The sequence below is a fragment of the Hemiscyllium ocellatum genome, chromosome 3 (assembly GCF_020745735.1).
Source record: "Hemiscyllium ocellatum isolate sHemOce1 chromosome 3, sHemOce1.pat.X.cur, whole genome shotgun sequence".
In the NCBI taxonomy this organism is placed as follows: domain Eukaryota; kingdom Metazoa; phylum Chordata; class Chondrichthyes; order Orectolobiformes; family Hemiscylliidae; genus Hemiscyllium; species Hemiscyllium ocellatum.
In genome coordinates this window covers 84,816,632-84,841,953 of record NC_083403.1, presented here as the reverse complement: position 1 = coordinate 84,841,953, position 25,322 = coordinate 84,816,632, and the positions used below count along the sequence as shown (strand labels likewise).

The 25,322-nt window shown below is 39.3% G+C and overlaps 1 protein-coding gene across 3 annotated transcripts in view; it reads left to right on the top strand.

Moving 5' to 3' along the window:
* Positions 1-14,021, top strand: part of LOC132833327 (ammonium transporter Rh type A-like) — a 47,322-nt gene extending 33,301 nt beyond the window's left edge. For 2 of the 3 annotated variants that reach the window (XM_060851505.1, XM_060851523.1), the window contains exons 7-10: positions 2,226-2,359; positions 8,077-8,186; positions 10,464-10,537; positions 11,320-14,021. In XM_060851505.1, the coding sequence (XP_060707488.1) occupies positions 2,226-2,359; positions 8,077-8,186; positions 10,464-10,537; positions 11,320-11,397 (396 nt within the window). In that variant the 3' untranslated portion in view covers positions 11,398-14,021. Of the gene's footprint in view, positions 1-2,225; positions 2,360-8,076; positions 8,187-10,463; positions 10,544-11,319 lie in introns of those variants that run through there. The other variant, XM_060851514.1, reaches the window with a different exon arrangement.
* The last annotated feature ends 11,301 nt before the right edge of the window (positions 14,022-25,322 follow it).

The following is a 25,322-nucleotide window of genomic DNA, read 5'->3' as shown; positions in this document are numbered from 1 at the left end:
GACCTTCTGAGCTTTCCAACAATTTCTGTTTTTGTCTCTGATTTCCAGCATTGGCAGATCTTTCGGTTTTTATTGATTCTATTTCACACTTTTCTCTTCTGGGTCATTTGCTCTGTTTTTTTCACCATCCTTAAAATTAATTGCTACAATATGGAAAAAAAGCCATTTGGCCCATTGCACCTATGCCAATCAAAAAAGAAAGTAACAATTCTAATCTCATTTTCTAGCCTTGTATGCCTTGCTTTGCAAGGGCGCATCTGAATACCTTTTAAATGTAATGATGGTGTCTACTTCTACCAATCTTAGAAGGAGTTAATTCCAGGTTCCCACCACCCTCTGGGTGAAAAGGTTTTCCTCACATCTCCTCCAAACTTTCTGCAGCTTACATGAAATTTATGTCCCCAGCCACTGATCCCTCCATCAATGACTATCCTATTTATGCCATTCATAATTTAAGCAACTCAATCTCCTATATTTTAAGGTTAACAACCAGTTTGCCCAATCTCTCTTCATAACTAAAACTCTCCAGCCTAGTCAATATCCTGATAAATCAGGAAACTAGAAAAATCAGGATACTGGCAAATCTACCCTAAGGTGATTGATTATTGGCTCCATCATTTAGAAGGTCCCATAGGTCCTGTTAATATCACCATTATTTAACAATTAATTTAACAATTTAAATTTTACAGAAATATACAGCACAAAGATATTACAAACTAAAAAAGAGGAAAATATCCTGCCCAGGATATTCACCTTGAGATTATCCACTCCTCTGAATTCTGGGCCATACTATTAATCCTCTACAGTCCAATTAGAGAATAACCCTTGGACATTTACAAATATTTCCAACTGATTGTAGATGCAACCTTTGCTATTTCTCTTATCAATAGGTAATGACATTCAGAAGGATAATTTTAAGCAAACCTGCTCTGCTGGAAATCGGTTGGATCGGATCAGCTTCCCAATTTACGCTCACCTGATTTTATGTTGAGTTTAAACATAACTGAAAATGACTTTCTACCCCCTCCATAGTCTCTTCCTTCAGTCACAAATGCAGAAAAGTAATTTTAAACATTTTAGATCAATCACATTATTTTATTCTATGATAGCAAGTGAAGGAGACAACAAAAAAGGATGGAATCAGTGTTCTGTAACTTTTAATCATAAGGATCCAAACTTCCTTTTGAAACATAAGAAGGTATTTGATTAGTATTCGTGAATGAAAATTTGTTTGATAGTTCATTTAGCATCAACAAGGAAATTACCAATGTGCTGTTTTCACTTTACTGTCAAACCTTCACTGACAGTGTAGCACAAGTTTTATTTACATATGAAAACAAAGTTTATTCCACTTCTAAAAAGAAAGTATAAGATATTGGACTGAGACCAGCTGTGAGGAATTGATTTTTGTATCAGAAAATAATAATGTTTGTTTTCTGAATTTATATCAGATCAATCAATATCTGACCCAGAAAGATGTGTTAACAGATAGTTTGGCATCTCTTAAAATATATGTTTTACCCAGCTCCTTAAAAAGATGTACCTCAGTGTGGAAAAAAAAATATCAGCTAGAAGCCAAGAATAGAATACATGTTACTTTTAGCGACAGATAGCTAACAGATTCACAATCCTTTTCGGATTTTAAAACATTAGAATGACCTCATAAAACAAAACAATTACCAGGCATGCCAGAAAAATAAAAACTGATTTTAAAAGATTTCAAAATGAAGAAAATAAACAACTTTGAAAGAAAAATTTGACAGAAAAGGTAATGGAGGAAGAATAAATTTGAACGGTAATTCGATATTAATATTAAGACAAGATGAAATAAGGGTAAAGGAAGCCATTTTGAGCTTTGCTGCCTGGTTGGCAATGTGTGCAGTAGGTTTTCTGGTCATGATAAAATTCTTCTGGATTTATATCCTACTAACAGAACAGACAAAAGCAAAGTGTTTAGCAAAATTATTTTGATCACGAAGACCTAACGCATACTTCTGATAGTTTTAAAGTTTTATTTTTAAATTCTCTTCATCTGATCTCAACCTTTCTGCTTCTGCAAAGATTGAGTGATTAGCTAGTGAAGAATGGAGGTTGTTTATAGTGATATTGACTCATAAAATAATGTTAGATACCCATTTGTAATCCAAATAAAAATGCTTCCCATTCTCAAGAAGAAAATAGAGCAATTATTTTACTAATTAGTTCTTTTTTTATTCTCTCTCCAGCCAATTTTTGCATCTAAATTGAATATACATGATACCTGTGGTGTACACAATCTTCATGGCATGCCTGGAATACTTGGAGGTCTGGCTGGAATAATTGCATCTGCCATGGCCAGTGAAAATGTATATGGTGCAGGGTGAGTTTTGCTAAGGGACACAATTTATTGTGGTTGATTAAGTTCTACATTTTAAATATCGTGCACAGATTTTGGCCATTTATTTGGAAAAGCAACCTTTAACTACTGGGAATGGAATACTAACTGACACATTGTCTTATCTCTCTTGGACTGTGACCCCAACACCAACCATTAAGTTATTGAATGCTAAGACTGCAACTGATCTCATCTTGTCTAGAAATCTTCCCTCTACAGATTTCAGTCTCACTGTCACATAAACCCAAACAAGCTACTTTTTCTTGCTTTTCAAGATCCACAAACAGATTTGCCGTAGTAGACCCATCACTGCAGCTGGTTTGTCCCTCATAATTGACTTCTTAACAATGTTATCCCCTTTTGTGTCATCTCTTTATCAAATTCCACATGGTTCTAATGAAGCTTGATATATGCTTGAGAAATAGCATCAATTCAGCACAATATAACATGGAATTCAATCATTTTCAATTGTAATCTTTTCCCCATTTTAGGGAATGATAACAATTGCTAATCTTGTTCCTTTTCACATTCACACATCCATTCCAAACATCTTGGTTTCTTTATTTGTTCTATTTTTTTTCGTCTTGCACCATTATCCCTTGGCATTAAGAGTAGAAATTGAGATTTTTAAAAAACTTTTGCAATGAAATGACACTTTTCTATATATTTCTATTCTCCACCTGTGAAGACTGCATCTTTTCATGTCCTTTGATGTTATACGGTGGAGTAAATAAAAACATAAGATATTGGTTTAAACCAAGAAGACTATGTAAAAAAGATGGCTGCAATTTTTGTGGAGCATATTGTGAATTGCACACAACACTGCTTTCCCCTGGAACAGTGAGATGGAGAGTAGATACACTGGAACAAAGGGATTTGATCTGAAGGGGATAATTCCTTGGCAACATCTTGATTAGCGCCTTCCTAAGTGACCGTGGCTTGTGTGAAGCCAGAGCAGCAGAGAGCTATCTAATCTGCAAAGAGAACGGGGTGAACGATGGATAATTAAGATTGTTGCGATGCTGTTTCCCAAGAAGGTGCAGGCTAAGGGAGGCCTAGGGCATTAGTTTGAGGCAGGAAGGGACCAGGGTTCAATTCCACCCTTGGGCAATTGTCTGTGTGGAGTTTGCACATTCTCCCTATCAATTCATGGGTTTCCTCCCATAGTCCAAAGATGTGCAGTTGATGTGGATTGGCCATGCTAAATTATTCGTAGTGTTTTGGTGGTGTAGGTTAGGTGGACTAGTCATGGAAAATGCAGAATTACAGAGATAGCATAGGGGGTAGGATTCTGTTTGGAAGGTCAGTGTGGACTCGAATGGCCTGTTTCCACACTGTAGGTATTCTATAGCTCAAAATCTTGTTTGAATGTTTTGTGATCACAGTTCCTCTCTCTAAGTCTGAGAATGCATCTTTGTTCTGCTACATGTTGTACTTTATGCCAATACTGCTGCCTGTACATTGAGACACCTGTCTGGCTTCTCTCAGGCTGTGGGTGTCTGCACATACAGTCAGCCTGAGGCTGCTTGCTCCTTATCTCTAAATAAGATTCTTCAACTTCTTATGTACTGTAACACTCCTTTAATGCCTTATTACATTGTAGATTACCAAAAACAACTTCTTCAACAGTGTCTAAGACTTCTCTGTTCACACACACATTCAAGGCTTTTGTGTCTTTTCTTAGTTATGTCAGAGACAGGGCATCACATATCATGACATACATGAATCTTATTATATATTTCTCCCCTAGCTTCTCTCTGCATTGTATTTAGTCTACATTATTCCAGTAAGTTACTTTACTTACTTGAAACTTCATAATCCCTACTGCCATGATTACAATCATTATAACCATTAGAATTGTTATGAGCAATATCCCCATCTCAACATCCCCTCAAGGTCAAAATCTCACAGCTTGAGGTAGCTTGCAACTCTGACTGGAGATCCCAATCTGGTTCGCTTGAGTTTAACATTAAGTTGGTGGTCTTGTGCCCCTTCCAGAATTGTTAGCCTGCTCCGTACAATGATGTATGTTTAAAATCTGATTGAAGATTTGTAGCTCGGGTATCCGTTGTTGTGGTTCTGCTCGCCGAGCTGGAAGCTTTTGCTGCAAACGTTTCGTTCCCTGGCTAGGGAACATCATCAGTGCGGTGGGAGCCTCGTGTGAAGCGCTGCTTTGATGTTTCTTCTGGTATTTATATTGGTTTGTTCTTGCCGCTTCCGGGTGTCAGTTTCAGCTGCAGTGATTTGTATCTGGGGTCCAGGTCGATGTGTCTGTTGATGGATGTTCTTGCCGTTTCCGGGTGTCAGTTTCAGCTGTAGTGGTTTGTATATGGTGTCCAGGTCAATGTGTCTATTGATGGAGTTTGGGGATGAATGCCATGCTTCTAGGAATTCTCTGGCTGTTCTCTGTCTGGCTTGTCCTATGATAGTGGTGTTTTCCCAGTCAAATTCATGTTGCTGGTTGTCTGAGTGTATGGCTACTAGAGATAGCTGGTCGTGTCGTTTTGTGGCTAGCTGATGTTCGTGGATGCGGATTGTTAGCTGTCTTCCTGTTTGTCCTATATAGTGTTTTGTGCAGTCCTTGCATGGTATTTTGTAAACTACGTTAGTTTGGCTCATGCTGGGTATTGGGTCCTTTGTTCTAGTGAGTTGTTGTCTGAGCGTGGATGTTGGCTTGTGTGCTGTTATGAGTCCTAAGGGTCGCAGTAGTCTGGCTGTCAGTTCTGAGACACTCCTGACGTATGGTAGAGTGGCTAGTCCTTTTGGTTGTGGCATGTCCTCGTTCCGTGGTCTATCTCTTAGGCATCTGGTGATAAAGTTGCGTGGGTATCCGTTTTTGGCGAATACCTTGTATAGATGTTCCTCTTCCTCTTTTCGCAGTTCTGGTGTACTGCAGTGTACTGTACTTTCATAGTTGAAAGTAACCACCCCAACACACACAAATGAAGCTGCATCAGGACACTATTCAAAAGGGCCACAACACACTGCAGTACACCAGAACTGCGAAAAGAGGAAGAGGAACATCTATACAAGGTATTCACCAAAAACGGATACCCACGCAACTTTATTACCAGATGCCTAAGAGATAGACCACGGAACGAGGACATGCCACAACCAAAAGGACTAGCCACTCTACCATACGTCAGGAGTGTCTCAGAACTGACAGCCAGACTACTGCGACCCTTAGGACTCATAACAGCACACAAGCCAACATCCACGCTCAGACAACAACTCACTAGAACAAAGGACCCAATACCCAGCATGAGCCAAACTAACGTAGTTTACAAAATACCATGCAAGGACTGCACAAAACACTATATAGGACAAACAGGAAGACAGCTAACAATCCGCATCCACGAACATCAGCTAGCCACAAAACGACACGACCAGCTATCTCTAGTAGCCATACACTCAGACAACCAGCAACATGAATTTGACTGGAAAACACCACTATCATAGGACAAGCCAGACAGAGAACAGCCAGAGAATTCCTAGAAGCATGGCATTCATCCCCAAACTCCATCAATAGACACATTGACCTGGACACCATATACAAACCACTACAGCTGAAACTGACACCCGGAAACGGCAAGAACATCCATCAACAGACACATCGACCTGGACCCCAGATACAAATCACTGCAGCTGAAACTGACACCCGGAAGCGGCAAGAACAAACCAATATAAATACCAGAAGAAACATCAAAGCAGCGCTTCACACGAGGCTCCCACCGCACTGATGATGTTCCCTAGCCAGGGAACGAAACGTTTGCAGCAAAAACTTCCAGCTCGGCGAGCAGAACCACAACAATGATGTATGTAGTAAAACATACTTGGTCTCAATTCTTGGCTCAAGTAAGATCAATACACCTTGTCTCTAAATGCCATTTCAGGCACTTTTACAAAATAAGATCTCAGTTGGCCTGTTTTTCTGATGACCATGGTTTCTGACTTCTTGTTTCTCAACCAGACTTTCGATCCTGACTTAAAGGTTAACAGTGTGTTCACTCTGTGCTTTAGCAACTTTACTGTTTTCTATTTTTCGCAGTTGTATTATCATCTCCTAGTCCTAAGAAGACATTTGTCACTTATGATGATAATCTAAAATTGATACATCTGTTTTCAACCTCCAGCCCATTAACAATTCCACTGGTTAATCTTGCACTGAAATTGAATTATATCTTAGAATGTCCCAGTCAACACCATCAGCATCCTTGGTTATGTCTCTTTCAAGCTTCAGGAAAGTCTCATCAGAAGTGCTGGAATAGTAGTATAAAGTTGAGAAGGAGTTGACTTTTAAACCGCACAAAGTTTCATGATTTTAGGTCAAAAATGAGCAAGGAAATCTTCTGCTGCTTACCCCCTACCACTCCTGCCACTAGGAACTCCGCTGGTCAAGTCCTAAAAGACATAAATGCTCGGTTGGTTCTACCGCAGGCAATGAGGGCATAAATATGAAGGAAAATCAACTTGACCTCATCTTCACCAATGTACTTTTCACAAATGACATGCATAACAGTAATTGTTGATGTAATCACCGCACAGTCTTTGTGGAGATGAAGGCCTGGCTTGGCATTTAAGCTTCTACTGTGTTGTGGAATCCCACCACTATGTTAAATGGGATAGATTTCAAACAGAGCCAGCAATTCACAGCTCATGAGGCGCAGTGCATCATCAGATTGTAACCACAATCTGTCACCTCAAAGCCTAGCATTTCCCCAATTCCACCATAATTATCAAGCTGGGAGATCAACCCTAATTCAAGGAAGAATGAGAAGAATATGCCAAAAACAACAGCAGGCATACCTAAAATGTAGATGTCAACCTGATGAAGCTACAATACAGGACTAACTTCATGCCAAACAACAGAAGCAATAAGTGATGGACGGGGCTAAGTGATCCCATAACCAATCAATTAGGTCTAAGCTCTGCAGTCCTGCCACACTCATTGTGAATGGTGGTGGATAACTGAACAACTCACGAGAGGAGGAGGTTCAAGAGATTTCTTTAATCCAATGATGGGGGAGACTAGCAGATTAGTGCAAAAAGTAAGACGGAAGTATTTGCAACAATCTTGATTATAGACCATAATGCAGGAAAATGTTAAGCTTTTTGTTTTGATCGGAAGAATGAAAAAAAGAGCAGAGTATTAATTAAATGGTGAATGATTGTGGAATTCTAAGGTGCAAAGAGTATTAAATGGTCCAGCTAATAAGCAGGTATAGCACACAATCAGGAGGGCTCATTTTGGTTGCTTGTGATAAAGGAACTGTGAATTGTAACAAAAACTGCTGGCAATCACAGCAAGCAGGCAGCATCCACGGAGACAAAACAAGCTAACTCTTCAGCAGAGTCATTGTCAGAGTGAAAACATTGTTTTAAAATGTTTAGGTGTTACCTTTTAAGGATGGAAATGCGGGGAATTCCTTTCTCTCAGAGAGTTGTGCAATGTTGGAGCTCTCTGCCTCAGAAGGCCATGGTGATGTGAATATTTTTAAAGTGGAAATGCATAGATTCTTGTGAGGTAGGGGGTGTCAAAAATTTTTGGGGATAGATAAGAATGTGTATTCAGTACATAGAGCAGCCATGAGCTTATTCAATGGTTCATTAGACTTAAAACACCAAATGGCCTATTTTTTAAATCTTAATTCATATGTTTGTAACATGCACAATTTCTAACGTTTGACATTTTTGTTTGTAAGACTTATTCAAACTTTCCCAGCTGGAAGATCTGGTATTGAACAGGCTGGATATCAAGCTGCTGGATTAGGTGTATCCCTTGGTGTGGCCCTTATTGGAGGGACTATCACAGGTCAGAAACCACTACATTACCAATAATAATTTGTTCTGTGAATAGTTTAATCACAAATACATTTTCATATGATGTACTCTCAACAGTTAATCTGACAATCAACCAAGTCGAAAAAGAATGTTGTATTGTAATCAGTTACTCGGTTTTGATTTTGATGGAGGCCAAAGATTCAGTTGTTACACCTTGTAAATTTTTAATATATAAAGCTGGGTTCACCAATTGAAATTAATTATGACAATTATTCAAATGTCTTGTTTTCTTGGCCTGATATTCTTATCGTCGATTACTGGTTACTTCACCAGCACTGTAAAAGCTGTGAAATCTGCCATTATTCCACTGCCCTCACCTCCATCCAGGCCCCAAACAATCCTTCCACGTGAGACAGAGGTTCACCTGCCTCTCCTCCAACTTAGTTTACTGTATCCAATGCTCCTGATGTGGTTTTCTCTACACTGTGGAGACCAAACGTAAACTCAGGATACATTTTGCTGAGCATCTCAGCCAGGCTTACCGGGGCCAACCTGATCTCCTAGTCACCACCCATTTTACTTCCTCTTCCCACTCCCTTTCCGACATGACCATCCTTGGCCTCCTCCATTGCCACAGCGAATCAAATCACAAATATAAGGAACAACAATTCATCTTCCGCCTGGGCAGCCTACAGTCCGGAGGACTCAATATTGAGTTCTCCAATTTCAAATAACCTCCCTTCCCATTCCCCAATTCCCTTCCCAGCCCTTCCATTCCTCTAATCAATCCTGTCTTCCAGCTACCAACCATTTTCAGTTCTCTCATCGACCAACCAGGTTGTACTCTCTACCTGTATTCACCTATCCCTACCTCACAAACCACTCCCCACCACCCCCACCCCTTTAACTGAAACTCCCCTTACACCCACCTCCAGTCCTCAAGAAGGGTTACACCCAAAACGTTGACTTCTCCACTTCCTGATGCTGCCTAGCTGGCTGTGTTCTTCCAGCTTCCTGCTTGTCTATCTTGGATTCCAGCATCTGCAGTTTTTTTTGTCTCAAACAATACAGCTCCTAGCATCATGTTTGGCTGGAATTAAGAATTGTACATTGAAATGTGGGATAAGAAGATAAATATTCAATTTCCAACTGAAAATACATTAGTCACATATTTTGAGTTGGAAGTCATGTATTCAATCAAATTTTGTAACATGAATGAATAACTGACTATAACAAGTGGACCTGCCCCAATGATCCATTCTGCTTAGCTTTCATTGTATTTCCTTGTTCACCACAAATAAAGCACATTGACTATTTCATTGAGTAAACGTATGAGTTGGAACATTGTTTGTCAGCCAGACCTGCAATGGAACAGCTTCCCCCTGTTAGAAGATTCTACATGTAGGTTCTTGGCAAGATCAAAGCATCATACTTATTCCAAGGGACTACCATGCATCCACACATGATCTGAAGTAGGTAATAATAGTATACAGTAGCTAGCAAATCAAATGCACTCATTAAAAAACTTGTACAAATTATTCCAAATTAGAACATTTACAAAAGGTGAGGAATTCAGACCAGACTGGATTTGGATGATTTTCAGCCCAACCTTTTCTAAATTAGATGCAGAATGTCAGAATGTCTTTCTGTACATAGCTTTTTTTTTATCTTATTGTGGTTTTCTGTAAAAGGGCATATGTACTTAGAATTCCTACAGTGTGGAAACAGGCTACTTAACCCAACAAGTCCACACTGACCCTCTAAAGAGTAACCTACCCAGACCCATTTCCCTACTATCCGACATTTACCCCTAATTAATGCATATAATTTATATATCCCTGAACACTATGGGCATTTTAGCATGGCCAGTTCAGCTAACCTGCATATAAACCATCTACCTTTGCTATGTCTATCCTTTCATTACAAAAGAGGTCATCATAGGTGAATGTTAATTATACAAAAATATGCATCCATTCACATTGTTTAATAAATGTTTTAAGAGTGTCCAATTTCCTACACTAGTCTCATTTGGGTCTTATCCTGTGCTCAGCATTTTTCATTAATCAAGAAATCAATATTTGACTTCCACAGTTTTCCATTAGAGTGAATAGAATATTATGTCAGTAACTTATCATTCAAAGGACTGATAACTATTTACAAAGTTTGCAAAAATATTATTCAGAAGGAAAATTTTAATTAACTAAGAACTAACTACATTTCCATAGACAATGAAGTTCTCTCCTTTTACTATATGGAAAATTAATGTCCTAAAGAAAGATAAATAATTATACTGTTCCTCTCTTCACAGGTTTCATTCTATGCATTTCTTTTTGGGGACAGCCACCAGATCAAAATTGTTTTGATGATGACATTTATTGGGAGGTATGAAACTGTTACATATTCATATAAAATTTTACATGAGAATACATTATTTTTGTCTGTATTCACAATTATGCTTTTAATACTTCACATTTGGTATTGTCTTTAACATGTCTTGAGTTTTGAATCTCAGAAATTATTATTTAATAGATTAGTGCTAATTTATGCTGAAGAAAAGTCACCTGAGAGATGGTAGGATAATGATATTCATCTGTAATACAACTGCAACCGGCAATCAGTCCACCTATGGACTTATGTTCAACTACTCCATGCATGACTCAAGAACACACAATGTGGAAATTAAATACAAACCCTTCAAATATATTTAAGGTTGAGATCATGCATATAGATATGTATCAATTGTGCAATCCATTCTAAAGCTGCACTCAGCTCACTGTGCGAGATACGAATTGCATACAGTAATTCTAAATTATTGTTATTCCTTGATCCTCATGTTATTTTATTTTTAAAAATCTAATCACACTATTACATAATGGGGTAACTAAATAAATATTTCTCAAGCAGAAGATCTAATGTAGACAGGATCCAAATGTATGGTTTTACACAACGGTTACATATTCAAATGCAACATTTTGATCAAATGCTCCATTATTGTGCATGTGAGACATAAATTCAAATTCCTCTATGATAACATTAGCTATAGCCATCCAATTCAGGAATAAAATTTTTGTAAACTGACAGCATAAATGAAAAGTTCAATTAATTTGCACAATCAAGCTTTATTTTTTCTCTTTCATAATGGTGATTCTTTTACTCACTTGCAGTTGCCAGATGGTGAAACTGAAAATGAAAATCTACTTTCATCAGAACATGGAAGGCAGAACATTAATGCTGAAGCATGAACCAACATGATTTTTTTTAAACACAGACATCAATATTTAGAGCCAACCAAAAAGAAATCAGAAACACTAATATTTCATCCAGAATATTTTATATAGCATAGTATATTTAAATGAATAACAAAAGAAATCTGAAAATTATATTAGAATTTACTTGCTGTCCTTTACAAAATATTTTGTGAAGTAAAATAATCTGATAAAAATTCAAAGTATGTTTCCCTATTGATAATATCCAAGCTTTTTTCTATTTCTTTTTATTCATATAATTTTCTAGTGCCCCATTTGATTTGCTTATACGTAACGCCTAGAATTCTCCCTTTTTTATTGTAGTTGCAGAAAGGCATGACGTCAAATGATTGTGGATTCAAAGACACTGCAGGACTCAAAACTTACTTGTAGTCAATTAAATACAGAAAGAGTGTGGCATTGCCAAAAGTTTATTGGTATAGATTCTTGATAATCATGGAAATGAAAGTTTATCAGGGGTAAGCAAAAATATGATGTGAGATTATTAAATGATGAAGCAAGCATAAGGGAATGAGTGATCTAGTGCTCCTAGTTCGAATGTACATACACATGTTCATGAAGATTTTCAGGTATGTTAAACTAAGATACTATCTGGCTTGTCTCATAGATTCTGTAGCACTTGTTGAAGAAATATAGGGAGTTCTCTCAGTTTTTTAGATTAGATTACTTACAGTGTGGAAACAAGCCCTTCGGCCCAACAAGTCCACACCAACCCGCCGAAGCGCAACCCACCCATACCCCTACATATACCCCTTACCTAACACTACGGGCAATTTAGCATGGCCAATTCACCTGACCCGCACAGCTTTGGACTGTGGGAGGAAACCGGAGCACCCGGAGGAAACCCACGCAGACACGGGGAGAACGTGCAAACTCCACACAGTCAGTCGCCTGAGGCGGGAATTGAACCCAGGTCCCTGGCGCTGTGAGGCAGCAGTGCTAACCACTGTGCCACCGTGCCACCGTTTTCAAACTAATGTTAATGCATTAACCAATACCACTAAAACAAAGTATTTAATTATTCATGTGGGCGTTGTTTGTGAGGCTTCACTGCGATGTAGATTTGTCTAACATAAGATACATAAGAACAGTGACTATGCCTCATATATTAAAAAAACTTATTACTTGTAGGATATTTGGGATATTTTGAGCATACAAAAGGCACCATATGAATGACAATTTTTTTCTTAGCTACATAACAAATAATAGAGCAATGGGATAGATACAAAAGTTAATATGTGTTCTTCAAGTAAGGAGTAGAAGATAGCAGTATTCTCAAAGCTGACCAGTATCCAAGGGTCACATTGGGAAGTGCACATATAAGGACAGAACTGGGCTTGCTTATAATTCTTGTATGGTCAAATAGCCTACTAAATTACTGGACTTAGATGTAGAATGGCTACTTCTGGAAACTGGAGAGGTTGATATTTAAGAAAGTTGTTTTTCCTTGGTATGAAACTTTAATACAATAATCATTCAAGTTTGAAATTGGTGAACAAACTGGGATCAAAAAAGCAAGATTGCTTTGTAGCATTGGTACTGACAAAACCTTTCCTTCACAAATTCATTTCCAGAATAAATTACATTTAGATAACATAGTGAAATGTTCCTACGTGCTTAAGAAGAGTGCAGGAGAAATTAGTCACTTAACTAAATCCTTGGTTAAAGAGGTAAGCTTTAAGGAATGTCTGACAGAACAATACAAAAGAAGCTGGAGAGATTTAGAGAATTGCAAGGTTTACTGCCTTGACAGCTGAAGGGTTGGTTAACCAAATGTATAGCAAGGGAGCTGGTGTTGAGGTGATGAACAAGAGGACCAAATTGGTTGAAAACAGGATTCTTGGATGGTTTTAGGACTCCAGGAGATCATACAGTTAGAGAAGAATGAAGGATTTGAACAGGAGGATAAAACATTTCGATTTAAAGCAAGTACTAGGCACAGTTTCTCACTGGTAATGGAAAAAGATTATTATAAGCTATTTCAATAATAAATATAATTTGCAGCTTTCAAGACCTACGCGCCTACGGGTAGTATAAGGCATTTACAAAATGTGCAGCAGGGAATAGAGTTGAAATATATATGGAAACAAAAAGATGCACAGAAAGCTACAAAACAATGATCTTGCACGTGCAAAATTCCATATGAATGCATGACAAAATAATTTTTTTTATATTGGTGAGCAACAACAATCAACAATAACCACACTTTCGGCACATATTCAAAAAATGGAAAAATCAACAGCACTATTCTTTATTCTGTGCAACATTCCACGTGACTTTTATTACAGAGTTATGGATCTAATATTTTTAATTTCTAAGAACAAGTATTTTGTACACCCTGTGCAATTTATCAAATGCTTGCATCAGATTATATTATGTAAGTACTCACAGTGTCTCTGCAAGAAAAATACACAGAAACAAAAAGTAACAGATGGCACAAAATATACCATATAGTTTGTGAAAGAAAAACTTGAATGTGTGCTTAATAGTTTTTACAAGAAATGTGTTTTCTGTTTTTGTGGAGAATTTCTCGCATTTTTATTGCCTTGTTTATTTTCTACAAATGATTTATAATACAATAAAATTTATAATGAAAAGTATGGCAGTCATGCCATTGTTGTATTTGACAAAAGGCTCAAATGCTGTGAGTTGAAGTTCTAATCTAAAACAATGAGGCAAGACTCAATAAATTTAATAGTTTATCATAAACTTACAGCACAGGAGGAGTCCATTTGACCAATCACACCTCTGTCATACTCCAGCAAAATGATAGATGATATCTCATGAAAAACCTGTCACCCATATTTGGACTGGCCTCGATATGATGTCAGTTCCGTATTACATGGTTGACTCTTAATTGCTTCTAATGTGACCAAGCAAACCACCCACTATTACATTGCACAGTAGTGCAGAATCAGGTATTGATTAATTAATCAATAATACTCGATGGTAAAGAATATTAAGAGGGTGGCACAGTGGTTCAGTGGTTAGTACTGCTGCCCCACAGTGCCAGCAACCTTGGGCAACTCAGGTGTGGAGTTTGCATGGAGTTTGCATTCTCCCATGTCTGCATATGTTTCATCCAGGTGCTCCAGTTTCCTCCCATAGTCCAAAGATGCACAGGTTAGGTAGATTGGCTATGCAAAATTGCCCAGTGTCCAGGGATATGCAAGCAATGTGGATTAACCATAGGAAATGCAGGGTTACAAGGATAGGGTAGGGGGTTGCAATGCTCATCTGAGGGTCAACGTGGACTCAATGGGCCAAATGAAGGAGGCTCTGGGTAAGCAACAGTAATGTGTTTCAATTTCCATAATCAAGCAGAGCATGATAGTGTCACAATTGACCAAGCCAGTTTCAAAGATTTGGTCCCAACTGATACTGACCCAGATGAACAACACTTGGAAACACTTGGCTTGTTTTTGAAATTAAATAGAAAACTTTGAACATCGGGTTGCATCAGTGGTCATAGAAACAAAGGCTCCCTTGAGACAGTGCTGAGACTGAGGATTTTTGATAAGGGATAGCATTACAACTGTGCTGAGGGATGATATTCCTGGAAATATATCGAGGGAAGTTAGTTGGGTGGGAACTGAGAAATAAGAAAGGGATGATCACCTTATTGGGATTGTATTATAGACCCAATAATAGTCAGAGGGAAATTGACAAACTTGTAAGGAGATCTCAGCTAACTGTAAGAATAATAAGGTGGTTATGGTAGGGTGTTTTAACTTTCCAAACATAGACTGGGACTGCCATAGTGTTAAGTGAGTACAAGAAAATTTTCTGATTCAGAATGCAGATGTACCTACTAGAGAAGGTGCAAAAGTTGACCTATTCTTGGGAAATAAGGCAGTGCAGGTGACTGAGGTGTCAGTGGGGGAAAACACTGGGGCTAATGACCATAATGCTATTTGGTTTAAAATAGTGATGGAAAGGATAGACCAGATCTCAAAGTTGAAATTCGAAATTGGAGAAAGGCCAATTTTGACGGAATTAGGCAAGAGCTTTCGAAAGCTGATTGGAGACAGATGTTCACAGGTAAAGGGACGGCTGGAAAATGGGAATCCTTCAGAAATGAGATAATGAGAATCCAGAGAAAGTATATTCCTGTTAAGGTGAAAGGAAAGGCTGCTGGTATAGGGAATGCTGGATGACTAAAGAAATTGAGGGTTTGGTTAAGAAAAAGAAGGAAGCATACGTCAGGTATAGACAGGATAGATCGAGTGAATCCTTCGAAGAGTAAAAAAAAGTAGGAGTATACTTGAGGGGAATCAGGAGGGCAAAAAGGGGACATGAAATAGCTTTGGAAAATAGAATTAAGGAGAATCCAAAGGGTTTTTACAAATACATTAAGGACAAAAGGGTAACTAAGGAGAGAATAGGGCCCCTCAAAGATCAGCAAGGTGGCCTTTGTGTGGGGCCGCAGGAGATGGGGCAGATACTAAACGAGTATTTTGCAGCAGTATTTACTGTGGAAAAGGATATGAAAGATAGAGAAAGTAGCGAAATAGATGGTGACACCTTGAAAAATGTCCATATTACAGAGGAGGAAGTGCTGGATGTCTTGAAACATATAAAGGTGGATAAATCCCCAGGACCTGATCAGGTGTACCCAAGAACTCTGTGGGAAGCTAGAGAAGTGATTGCTGGGCCTCTTGCAGAGATATTTGTATCATCAATAGTCACAGGTGAGGTGCCGGAAGACTGGAGATTGGCTAACATGGTACCACTGTATAAGAAGGGTGGTAAGGACAAGCCAGGGAACTATAAACCAGTGAACCTAACATAAGTGGTGGGCAAGTTGTTGGAGGGAATCCTGAGGGACAGGATGTACATGTATTTGGAAAGGCAAGGACTGATTAGGGATAGTCAACATGGCTTTGTGCATGGGAAACCATGTCTCACAAACTTGATTGAGTTTTTGAAGAAGTAACAAAAAGGATTGATGATTGTAGAGTGGTAGATGTGACCTATATGGCGTTCGACAAGGTTCCCCATGGGAGATTGGTTAGCAAGGTTAGATCTCACGGAATAAAGGGAGAACTAGCCATTTGGATATAGAACTGGCTCAAAGGTAGAAGACAGAGGGTGATGGTCGTGGAGGGTTGTTTTTAGGACTGGAGGTCTGTGACCAGTGGAGTGCCACAAGGATCATTGTGTGGTCCTCTAGTTTTTGTCGTTTACATAATGATTTGGATGTGAGCATAAGAGGTACAGTTAGTAAGTTTGCAGATGACACTAAAATTGGAGGTGCAGTGGATAGCGAAGAAGATTACCTCAGATTACAACAGGATCTGGAACAGATGGGCCAATGGGCTGAGAAGTGGCAGATGGAGTTTAATTCAGATAAATGCGAGGTGCTGCATTTTGGGAAAGCAAATCTTAGCAGGACTTATAGACTAAATGGTAAGATCCTAGGGAGTGTTGCTGAACAAAGAAACCTTGGAGTGCAGGTTCATAACTCCTTGAAAGTGGAGTCAAAGGTAGATAGGATAGTGAAGAAGGCATTTGATATGCTTTCCTTTATTGGTCAGAGTATTGAGTACAGGAGTTGGGAGGTCATGTTGCAGCTGGACAGGACATTGGTTAGGCCACTGTTGGAATATTGCGTCCAATTCTTGTCTCCTTCCTATCAGAAGGATGTTGTGAAACTTGAAAGGATTCAGAAAAGATTTACAAGGATGTTGCCAGGGTTGGAGGATTTGAGCTATGGGGAGAGGCTGAACAGGCTGAGTTGTTTTCCCTGGAGGCTGAGGGGTGACCTTATAGAGGTTTACAAAATTATGAGGGGCATAGATAGGATAAATAGGCAAAATCCTTTTCTTGGAGTGGGGGAGTCCAGAACTAGATGGGATAGGTTTAGAGTGAGAGGGGAAAAATATAAAAGGGACCTAAGAGGCAACTTTTTCACACAGAAGGTGGTACGTGTATGGAATGAGCTGCCAGAGGATGTGGTGGAGGCTGGTATAATTCCAACATTTAAAAAACATTTGGATGGGTATGAATAGAAAAGGTTTGGAGGGATATGGGCCGGGTGCTGGCAGGTGGGACTAGATTGGGTTGGACCAAAGGGTCTGTTTCCATGCTGTACATCTCTATGACTCTAATGGTAAATCATTAGTGGTAAGTCTCAAAGTCTAAAATATAATCGCTCGAAGGTCAATATTTTATTTCTTAGCTATGTTGTCCAGAAAACTCTCTGCACTCTACTTTTGAAAGCTTTTTGCATAGGAGACTGGTCAAGATGATATCCATGGGATCCAAGGCAATTTGGCAAGTTGGATTCATCATTGGCTTAGTGGCAAAAACCAAAGAGTGATTGTCAAAGGTTTTTTTGTAACTGGAGTGTTCAGTGCTGGGTCCCTTCATGTTTGTAGTGTACAATAATAATCTCAACATGAACGTAGGATGCTTGGTAGGTAACTTCATAGATGACATGAAAATTGATTGTCATGGCAATAAGGAAAGTCTTAGACTGCAGGACGATACAGGTGTGCTGATCCAATGGGCGGAACAATTGGTAAATGGAATTTAATGTGAAATATTATGAATTTGAGGAGAAGAAACAAGGCAAGGGAATGCATAATGAATGAATCCACGGAAGTATAGAGGATCAGAAGGACTTTAGTATGTATGTGCATAGATCAATCAAGGCAACAGGATAAGTGGATAAGGTTGTTAAGAAGATACTTGTCTTTCTTAATTAAGTTATTGAAATGAAGAAAAGAGAGGTTTTGCTGAAACTGTATAAGGTATTAATTAGGCCACGGCTGGAATATATATACATTTTAACTAAAGTGAAACTAGATGGGTTGGGGTTGTTCTGTTTTGAACAGAGAAAGCTGAAAAGGGGCCGAACTGAGTTATACAAACTGTGAGGGACATAGATGGGATAGATAGGAATACGTTTTCCCCTGAATAAAGAGGTCAATAACCAAGGAACATCAATTTAGGCCAGGAGGTTTAGAGGGGATTTAAGGAAGAATGTTTTTACCCAGTGGGTGATATATATCTCAAACACACTAACTGAAAGTCCTGAAGAGGCAAGAACCATCACATTTAATAGGTATTTGGATAAACACTTGAAACACTATACCGTACAAGGTTACAGACCAAGTGTTGAAAAGTGAAACCACAAAACATGGGTGTTTGATGACCAAAGGAAACATGATGGGTTGAAACCTTCTTTCTCTTCTGGGAAACATTAAGACTCATCAAAATTTCTTAGTCAAACAACTGTGGAGGATAAAATTGGATATATTTAATTGATTATAGATGCTTGATCCACAGGGAAGTAAAGGGTTACAAGAATCAATCAGGCAGAAAGGTGAAGTTAATGCTCTTATTGGCATGAGATGCTACATGGCCTATTCTTGCTCTGACTTATTGCATTTCAGTACAAAATAATAGTAATCGTCTTGCTCCTCCATTGCTCAAGGCTCATGAACACTGGTTAATAAAAGTAAAGTTGTCATAATCCCAGAGGATCATAGGGCTGCTCTCTCAGTAGAGAGATGACTGGTAGCAAGTTTAAGCTAACTGGCACCACACCTCAGGCATGGTTGAGAAACTAGAATACTCATGGTGCCCACAGCTGGTATGAGAATTGAATCCACACTGTTTGCATCAATCTACATTACAAACTTTCTGTCCACCCAACTGATCTAACTGACAAACCACTGATTAATGATATAGCAGTGAGATAAACATTCATGGAATTTGATTCCCATCAAATTGAATTTTTTTTTGGCAGCATGTTAAAATGATGCCAAAAATTTATCTTTCCATAACCAAAATCTTTACTGAGTTAAAGCTACTTGTGCTGGATGGCTACTGAGGTTTTGTTTTGGACGGATATCAACATTTATTTTAAAGCTGATAAATTCCTTTCTTTTATTTTGTGCCATACATATTTCTTCTGTTCATTTAAAAAAATGCTACTTAAATTATTGCTGAGAGACACATATTTTTTACTGTATGGGCTGAGACATACCTGACCTTGCAACTTAAATGACTGAATAGACTGATCATAGTACAAAGGAAGGAAAAGCATGCACAAATTAGTTGGGTCCTCAAATTAATCAAAGGGACTTTGTGTTCTTGAAATGACTACAGCATGATAATGGGAAGGATAGTGCAAATTATGACCATCCGACTTGATTTAGTTTCATTCACTCACTGTTTCTTACTTATAATGAGAAAAAAATGGCGAAAAGGCAGGGAGTGGAATTAGGGAAGTTGTTCTTGCAGAGCGCCATAATGCACATGTCAAGCCAAATGGCCTCCTTTTGAGTACTTATCAATCAATCCTTGCCTTTGTTTTCAGAGTGCAGCTAGTCATGACCCTGCCATTCATACCATCTCTCACACATTTTGTTTCTGTATTATCCCTAGACTATGGAAACAGGGCATTCGGCCCAACAAGGCCACATCAACTCTCCAAAGAGCATCCCACCCAAACCCATCTCCCTGCCCAATATTTCCCATGGCAAATCCATCTAACTTACACATCCCTAAACTCTATGGGCAATTGAGCATGGCCAATCCACCTAACCTGCATATCTTTGGACTATGGGAGGAAATAGGGGCACCCAGAGGAAACCAGCACAGACACGGGGAGAATGTGCAAACACCACACAGACAGTTGCCTGAGGCTGGAATTGAAACCAGATCCCTGGTGCTGTAAGGCAGCAGTGCTAATCAGTGAGCCACCACTGCCCACCATTTCTTTCTGTTTTCATTACCTTTTGGTCTTGAACCACAAAGCCCTTTGTAATTCAATCTTTTCTGCCTTCACCCTATACAAGATATTTTGTTTTTTTCCCACCTCTCCCCTTTCATTTGTTAAAAATAATTGCATTTCTAACTTTTTCCCAGGTCTAATGAAAGATTACAGCTTTTCACCTTTTTCCCCAAATTATAATTTATTCATAAGTTTTTTTTAAAATTGCATGAGCTTAAAAAACAAATGCAAAACAGTGTCTTTCAATAGTGTACTTCTTAAAAAACCCTGGCAATGTCTGGTATTGCTGCATTTGGACAAGGGTTGCTTCAGTATTTAACGAGTTTTAAATGGCGTTGAACATTGTGCAATCATCCATGAACATTACCATTCTGCCTCTATGATGGAAGGCCATTGATGAGGCAGCTGAAGACGGCTGAGCCTAGGATATTCCCAAGCCTGAAAAACCTGTAGCGATGCCCCAGAATATAGGTGATAGCCTTCAACATACACAACAATCTTCCTTTGGGCCAGGCACAACTCCAACCATTGGAGAAATTTTCCCCAATTCACACTGACTGCAATTTTACAAAGGTTCCTTCATGTAATGCCATGATGTCAAGGGTAATCACTCTCCCTTCACATCTCTAATTCATTTCTTCCACCCATGGTAGGAATAATGCTGTAATGAGGTGAGGCACTGACTTGCTCTATCAGAATCGATGGCCCTTCCACCAGTTTGCTGATGATCAAGAACAGACCGATTGGACAGTAATCAGCTACTCTAGATTTGTCTTGATTTTTGTACAAGACACACCTGAGCAATTTTCCACATAGTCAGGTAGTTTGCCAGCGCAGTTGCTCCTATTTGCAGTACTATTGATGAAATGATGGCTGATCCCATGGCATTTTCAGTATTCAGTGCCTTTTCTGATATCATAAGGAGTGAATTCAAGTGGTTGAAGATCAGCATCTATGATGTATGGCACTTCAGGAGAAGCTGAGATAAGACCAAAAATTTTAGGAACAGGAGTAGGCTATTTGCCTCCTCAAGTCTGCTCCATCATTCATTAGAATTGTGACTGATGGAACATGCATCACATTTACTTTCCTGCATTTTCCCCAGAACACTTGATTCCCCTACTGACCAACAGTCTATCTATCTGAGCCTTAAATATACACAAGGACTCTAACCCCATAGCACTCTGGAGATCCAAAGACTCTCAATTCTCTGAGAGAAGAAATTTTTCTTTATCTCAGTCTTCAATTGGAGTCAAATGAAATGAAATCATTCACTCTACAAGTAACAATTTACTTATCTAATTCCAACAGTGAACAAATTAACAGAATTCCTTACCAACTGGACAATTATTCCCTAATGAACTACCAATTTCCAATTAAAACAAGATTCTATTGATATACTGTTTCAATAACACAGGTCCCACTTAAAAATCGAATTAATAAGAACAATAAATTAAAACTTAAGTCTCTCCAAGTCAACACAGAATTGATTCTCCAGAATAGTCCTCTTCCTCTCTGCTGATTCTGCTATTGGGAATGTTTTGTCTGTAATTCTTCTGTTCTGAACGCTTCTCTCCATCAACTTCTGGTGTCAAGAATGTTCACTAAATATGCCATGTACCTTGTAAATGGATGGTGCTTTGTTAGAGAGTGTCGAGATTTCTTGTGAGAGCCCAGATGGCAAGTTTGCTCTCTATTCAGATGACAGTTGGCTCTCGCTCTAATTTTCAAATGCCTCCATCTTTTATACCCTTGATCACATATAAATTTATTTACAATCAGATTGGTTCGAGATAGTCAAAACCAACAGATTTAAATTTAATTGATCTTTAGTCTCTCTGTGCCTTTTTTAATTAATTGGCTGAATTTAATCTGTTGTTTGAATATAAATGCTGCTTGGGCCTGCTAACTACATGGCTTTTTGTTACATTAGGTTAATCTGAGCACCTGCAACTGCTTACCCATATTCATTCATTTTTAAATCTCTAAGCACTGAAAAGAATATAAGCTTTTAAAGGAATGTCGCAATGCTTTCCCCTATTTTACAATTTTACCATTTTTTATATATCAATTTCTTGACAACAGAACTTTACCTCCTTAAGGTTTCTGCATTAGTCATTACTTCCAGATTGGTAACCAGATTGGACAAGGTCAGGTAAGGTTTTATTTCCCTCTTTTTGATTCTTGTGTCTCAAGCCACAGATCCAGTCTAGCAGTTATGTTCTTTAGGAAATTGAGTTACCCCCGGTGATAAATGCTGAAATTCTAACTAAGAATACATTCTGAATCTTTTGCACCCTTCATTCTTCTCCAATTAGAATTTGACATGGAGGACCACTGACATCTGTGTCTCCCAACACTGGTCAGAACAAACCCAACAGTGGTGATGTTTGAGACATTGTCTGCAAGGTATCACTATGACTATTGATGACGCCTTCATTATTTTAATTTTTATCATTTTCATTTGGAGCTGACAGCTGAAGATGGCCTTTGAACTATTGCAACAACTGAAAGTTAATTGCATGTTGATTTTTGTTCAAGCACCCTTTAGGCATTTTGACTTCAGAGAGGCAATATGTTCAGACAGCAGGGGAGAGGCTGAACAGGCTGGGGCTGTTTTCCCTGGACCGTTGGAGGCTGAGGGGTGACCTTACAGACATTTACAAAATTATGAGGGGCATAGAACATAGAACAGTACAGAACAGGCTCTTCAGCCACGATGTTGTGCCGACCACTGATCCTCATATTTGCACCCTCAAATGTCTGTGACCATATGCATGTCCAGGTGTCACTTAAATGTCCCCAATCACCCCAATCCACAACTGCTGCTGGCAACGCATTCCATGCTCCCACAACTCTGTGTAAAGAACCCGCCTCTGACATCCCCCTATACTTTCCTCCAACCAGCTTAAAACTATGACCCTTCGTGTTACTCATTTCTGCCCTGGGAAATAGTCTCTGGCTATCGACTCTATCTATGCCTCTCATTATCTTGTATACCTCAATTAGGTCCCCTCTTCTCCTCCTTTTCTCCAATGAAAAATGTCCGAGCTCAGTCAACCTCTCCTCATAAGATAAGCCCTCCAGTCCAGGCAGCATCCAAGTAAACCTCCTCTAAACCCACTCCAAAGCATCCACATCTTTCTTATAATAGGGCGACCAGAACTGGACACAGTATTCCAAGTGCGGTCTAACCAAAGTTTTATAGAGCTGCAACAAGATCTCATGACTCTTAAACTCAATGAAAGCCAAAACACCTTATGCTTTCTTAACAACCCTGTCCACTTGGGTGGCCATTTGTAGGGATCTATGTACCTGCACCCCAAGATCCCTCTGTTCCTCCACACTGCCAAGAATCCTATCCTTCAACCTGTACTCAGCTTTCAAATTCAACCTTCCAAAATGCATCACCTCACATTTATCCAGCTTGAACTCCAACTGCCACCTCTCAGCCCACCTCTGCATCCTGTCAATGTCCCGCTGCAGCCTACAACAGCCCTCTGTATTGTCAATGACACCTCCAGCCTTTGTGTCATCTGCAAACTTGCTGACCCATCCTTCAGTCCCCTCATCCAAGTCATTATTAAAAATTACAAACAGTAGAGGCCCAAGGACAGAGCCCTGTGGAACACCACTCACCACAGACTTCCAGGCAGAATATTTTCCTTCTACTACCACTCGCTGTCTTCTGTTGGCAAGCCAATTCTGTATCCAGACAGCTATGTTCCCCTGAATCCCATTCCTCCTGACCTTCTGAATGAGCCTACCATGGGGAACCTTATCAAATGCCTTGCTGAAGTCCAGATACACCACATCCACAGCTCGACCCTCATCAACATTTCTAGTCACATCCTCAAAGAACTTGATAAGGTTTGTGAGGCATGACCTGCCTCTCACAAAGCCGTGTTGACTGCATTTAATCAAGCCATGCTCTTCCAGGTGGTCATAAATCTTTTCCCTTAGAATCCTTTCTAAAATTTGCAGATGACAGACATGAGACTTACTGGTCTGTAATTGCTGGGATTTCCCTATTTCCTTTCTTGAAGAGAGGGATTACATTTGCCTCTCTCCAGTCCTCAGGTACAACTCCAATGGAGAGCGAGGATGAAAAGATCTTCGCAAGTGGCGAAGCAATTGCATTTCTCATTACCCAAAGCAGCCGAGGGCAAATCTGGTCCGGGCCTGGCGACTTGTCATTCTTAATGTTTGACAAAACTTTCAGCACATCAGCTTCCTCTATCTCTATTCATTTCAGCATGCACACCTGCTCTTCAAAGGTTTCATTCACTACAAAGTTCGTTTCTTTAGTAAAGACAGAAGCAAAAAACTCATTTAGGGCTTCCCCTACCTCCTCAGACTCCACACACAAATTCCCTATGCTATCCCTGATCGGCCCTACTCTTTCTTTGACCATACTCTTATTCCTCACATAAGTGTAAAATGCCTTTGTGTTCTCCCTAATCCGTTCTGCAAAACCTTTCTCGTGCCCCCTCCTGGCTCTCCTCAGACCATTTTAAAGCTCCTTCCTCACCTGCCTGTAATCCTTTAGAGCTGAGCTTAACCCTAGCATCCTCCACCTTATGTAAGTTACTTTTTTCCTTTTGACGAGAAGCTCCACCACTCTCGTCAGCCAAGGTTCCTTTACCTTACCACTTCTTGCCTGTCTCAGAGGGACATATTTATTCATCACTTGAAACAACTGTTCCTTAAACAGTCTCCACATGCCTATAGTGCCTTTATCATGGAATAATTGCTCCCAATTCATGTTTCCTAACTCATGTCTAATTGCATCATAGTTTCCTCTTCCCCAATTAAATATCCTCCCATTTTACCTAATCCTCTCCTTCTCCATAGCTATATAGAAAGTGAGGCAGTTGTGGTCACTACCACCAAAATGCTCTCCCACCACAAGATCTGATACCTACCGGCATGGATAGGATAAATAGCCAAAGTCTTTTCTCTAAGTTGGGTGAGCCCAGAACTAGAGGGCATAGGTTTAGGGTGAGAGGGGAAAGATATAAAAGAGACCTAAGGGGCAACCTTTTCACACAGAGGGTGGAACGTGTATGGAACGAGCTGTCAGACGAAGTGGTTGAGGCTGGTAGAATTGCAACATTTAAAAGGCATTTGGGCGGGTAATGAACAGTTAGGGTTT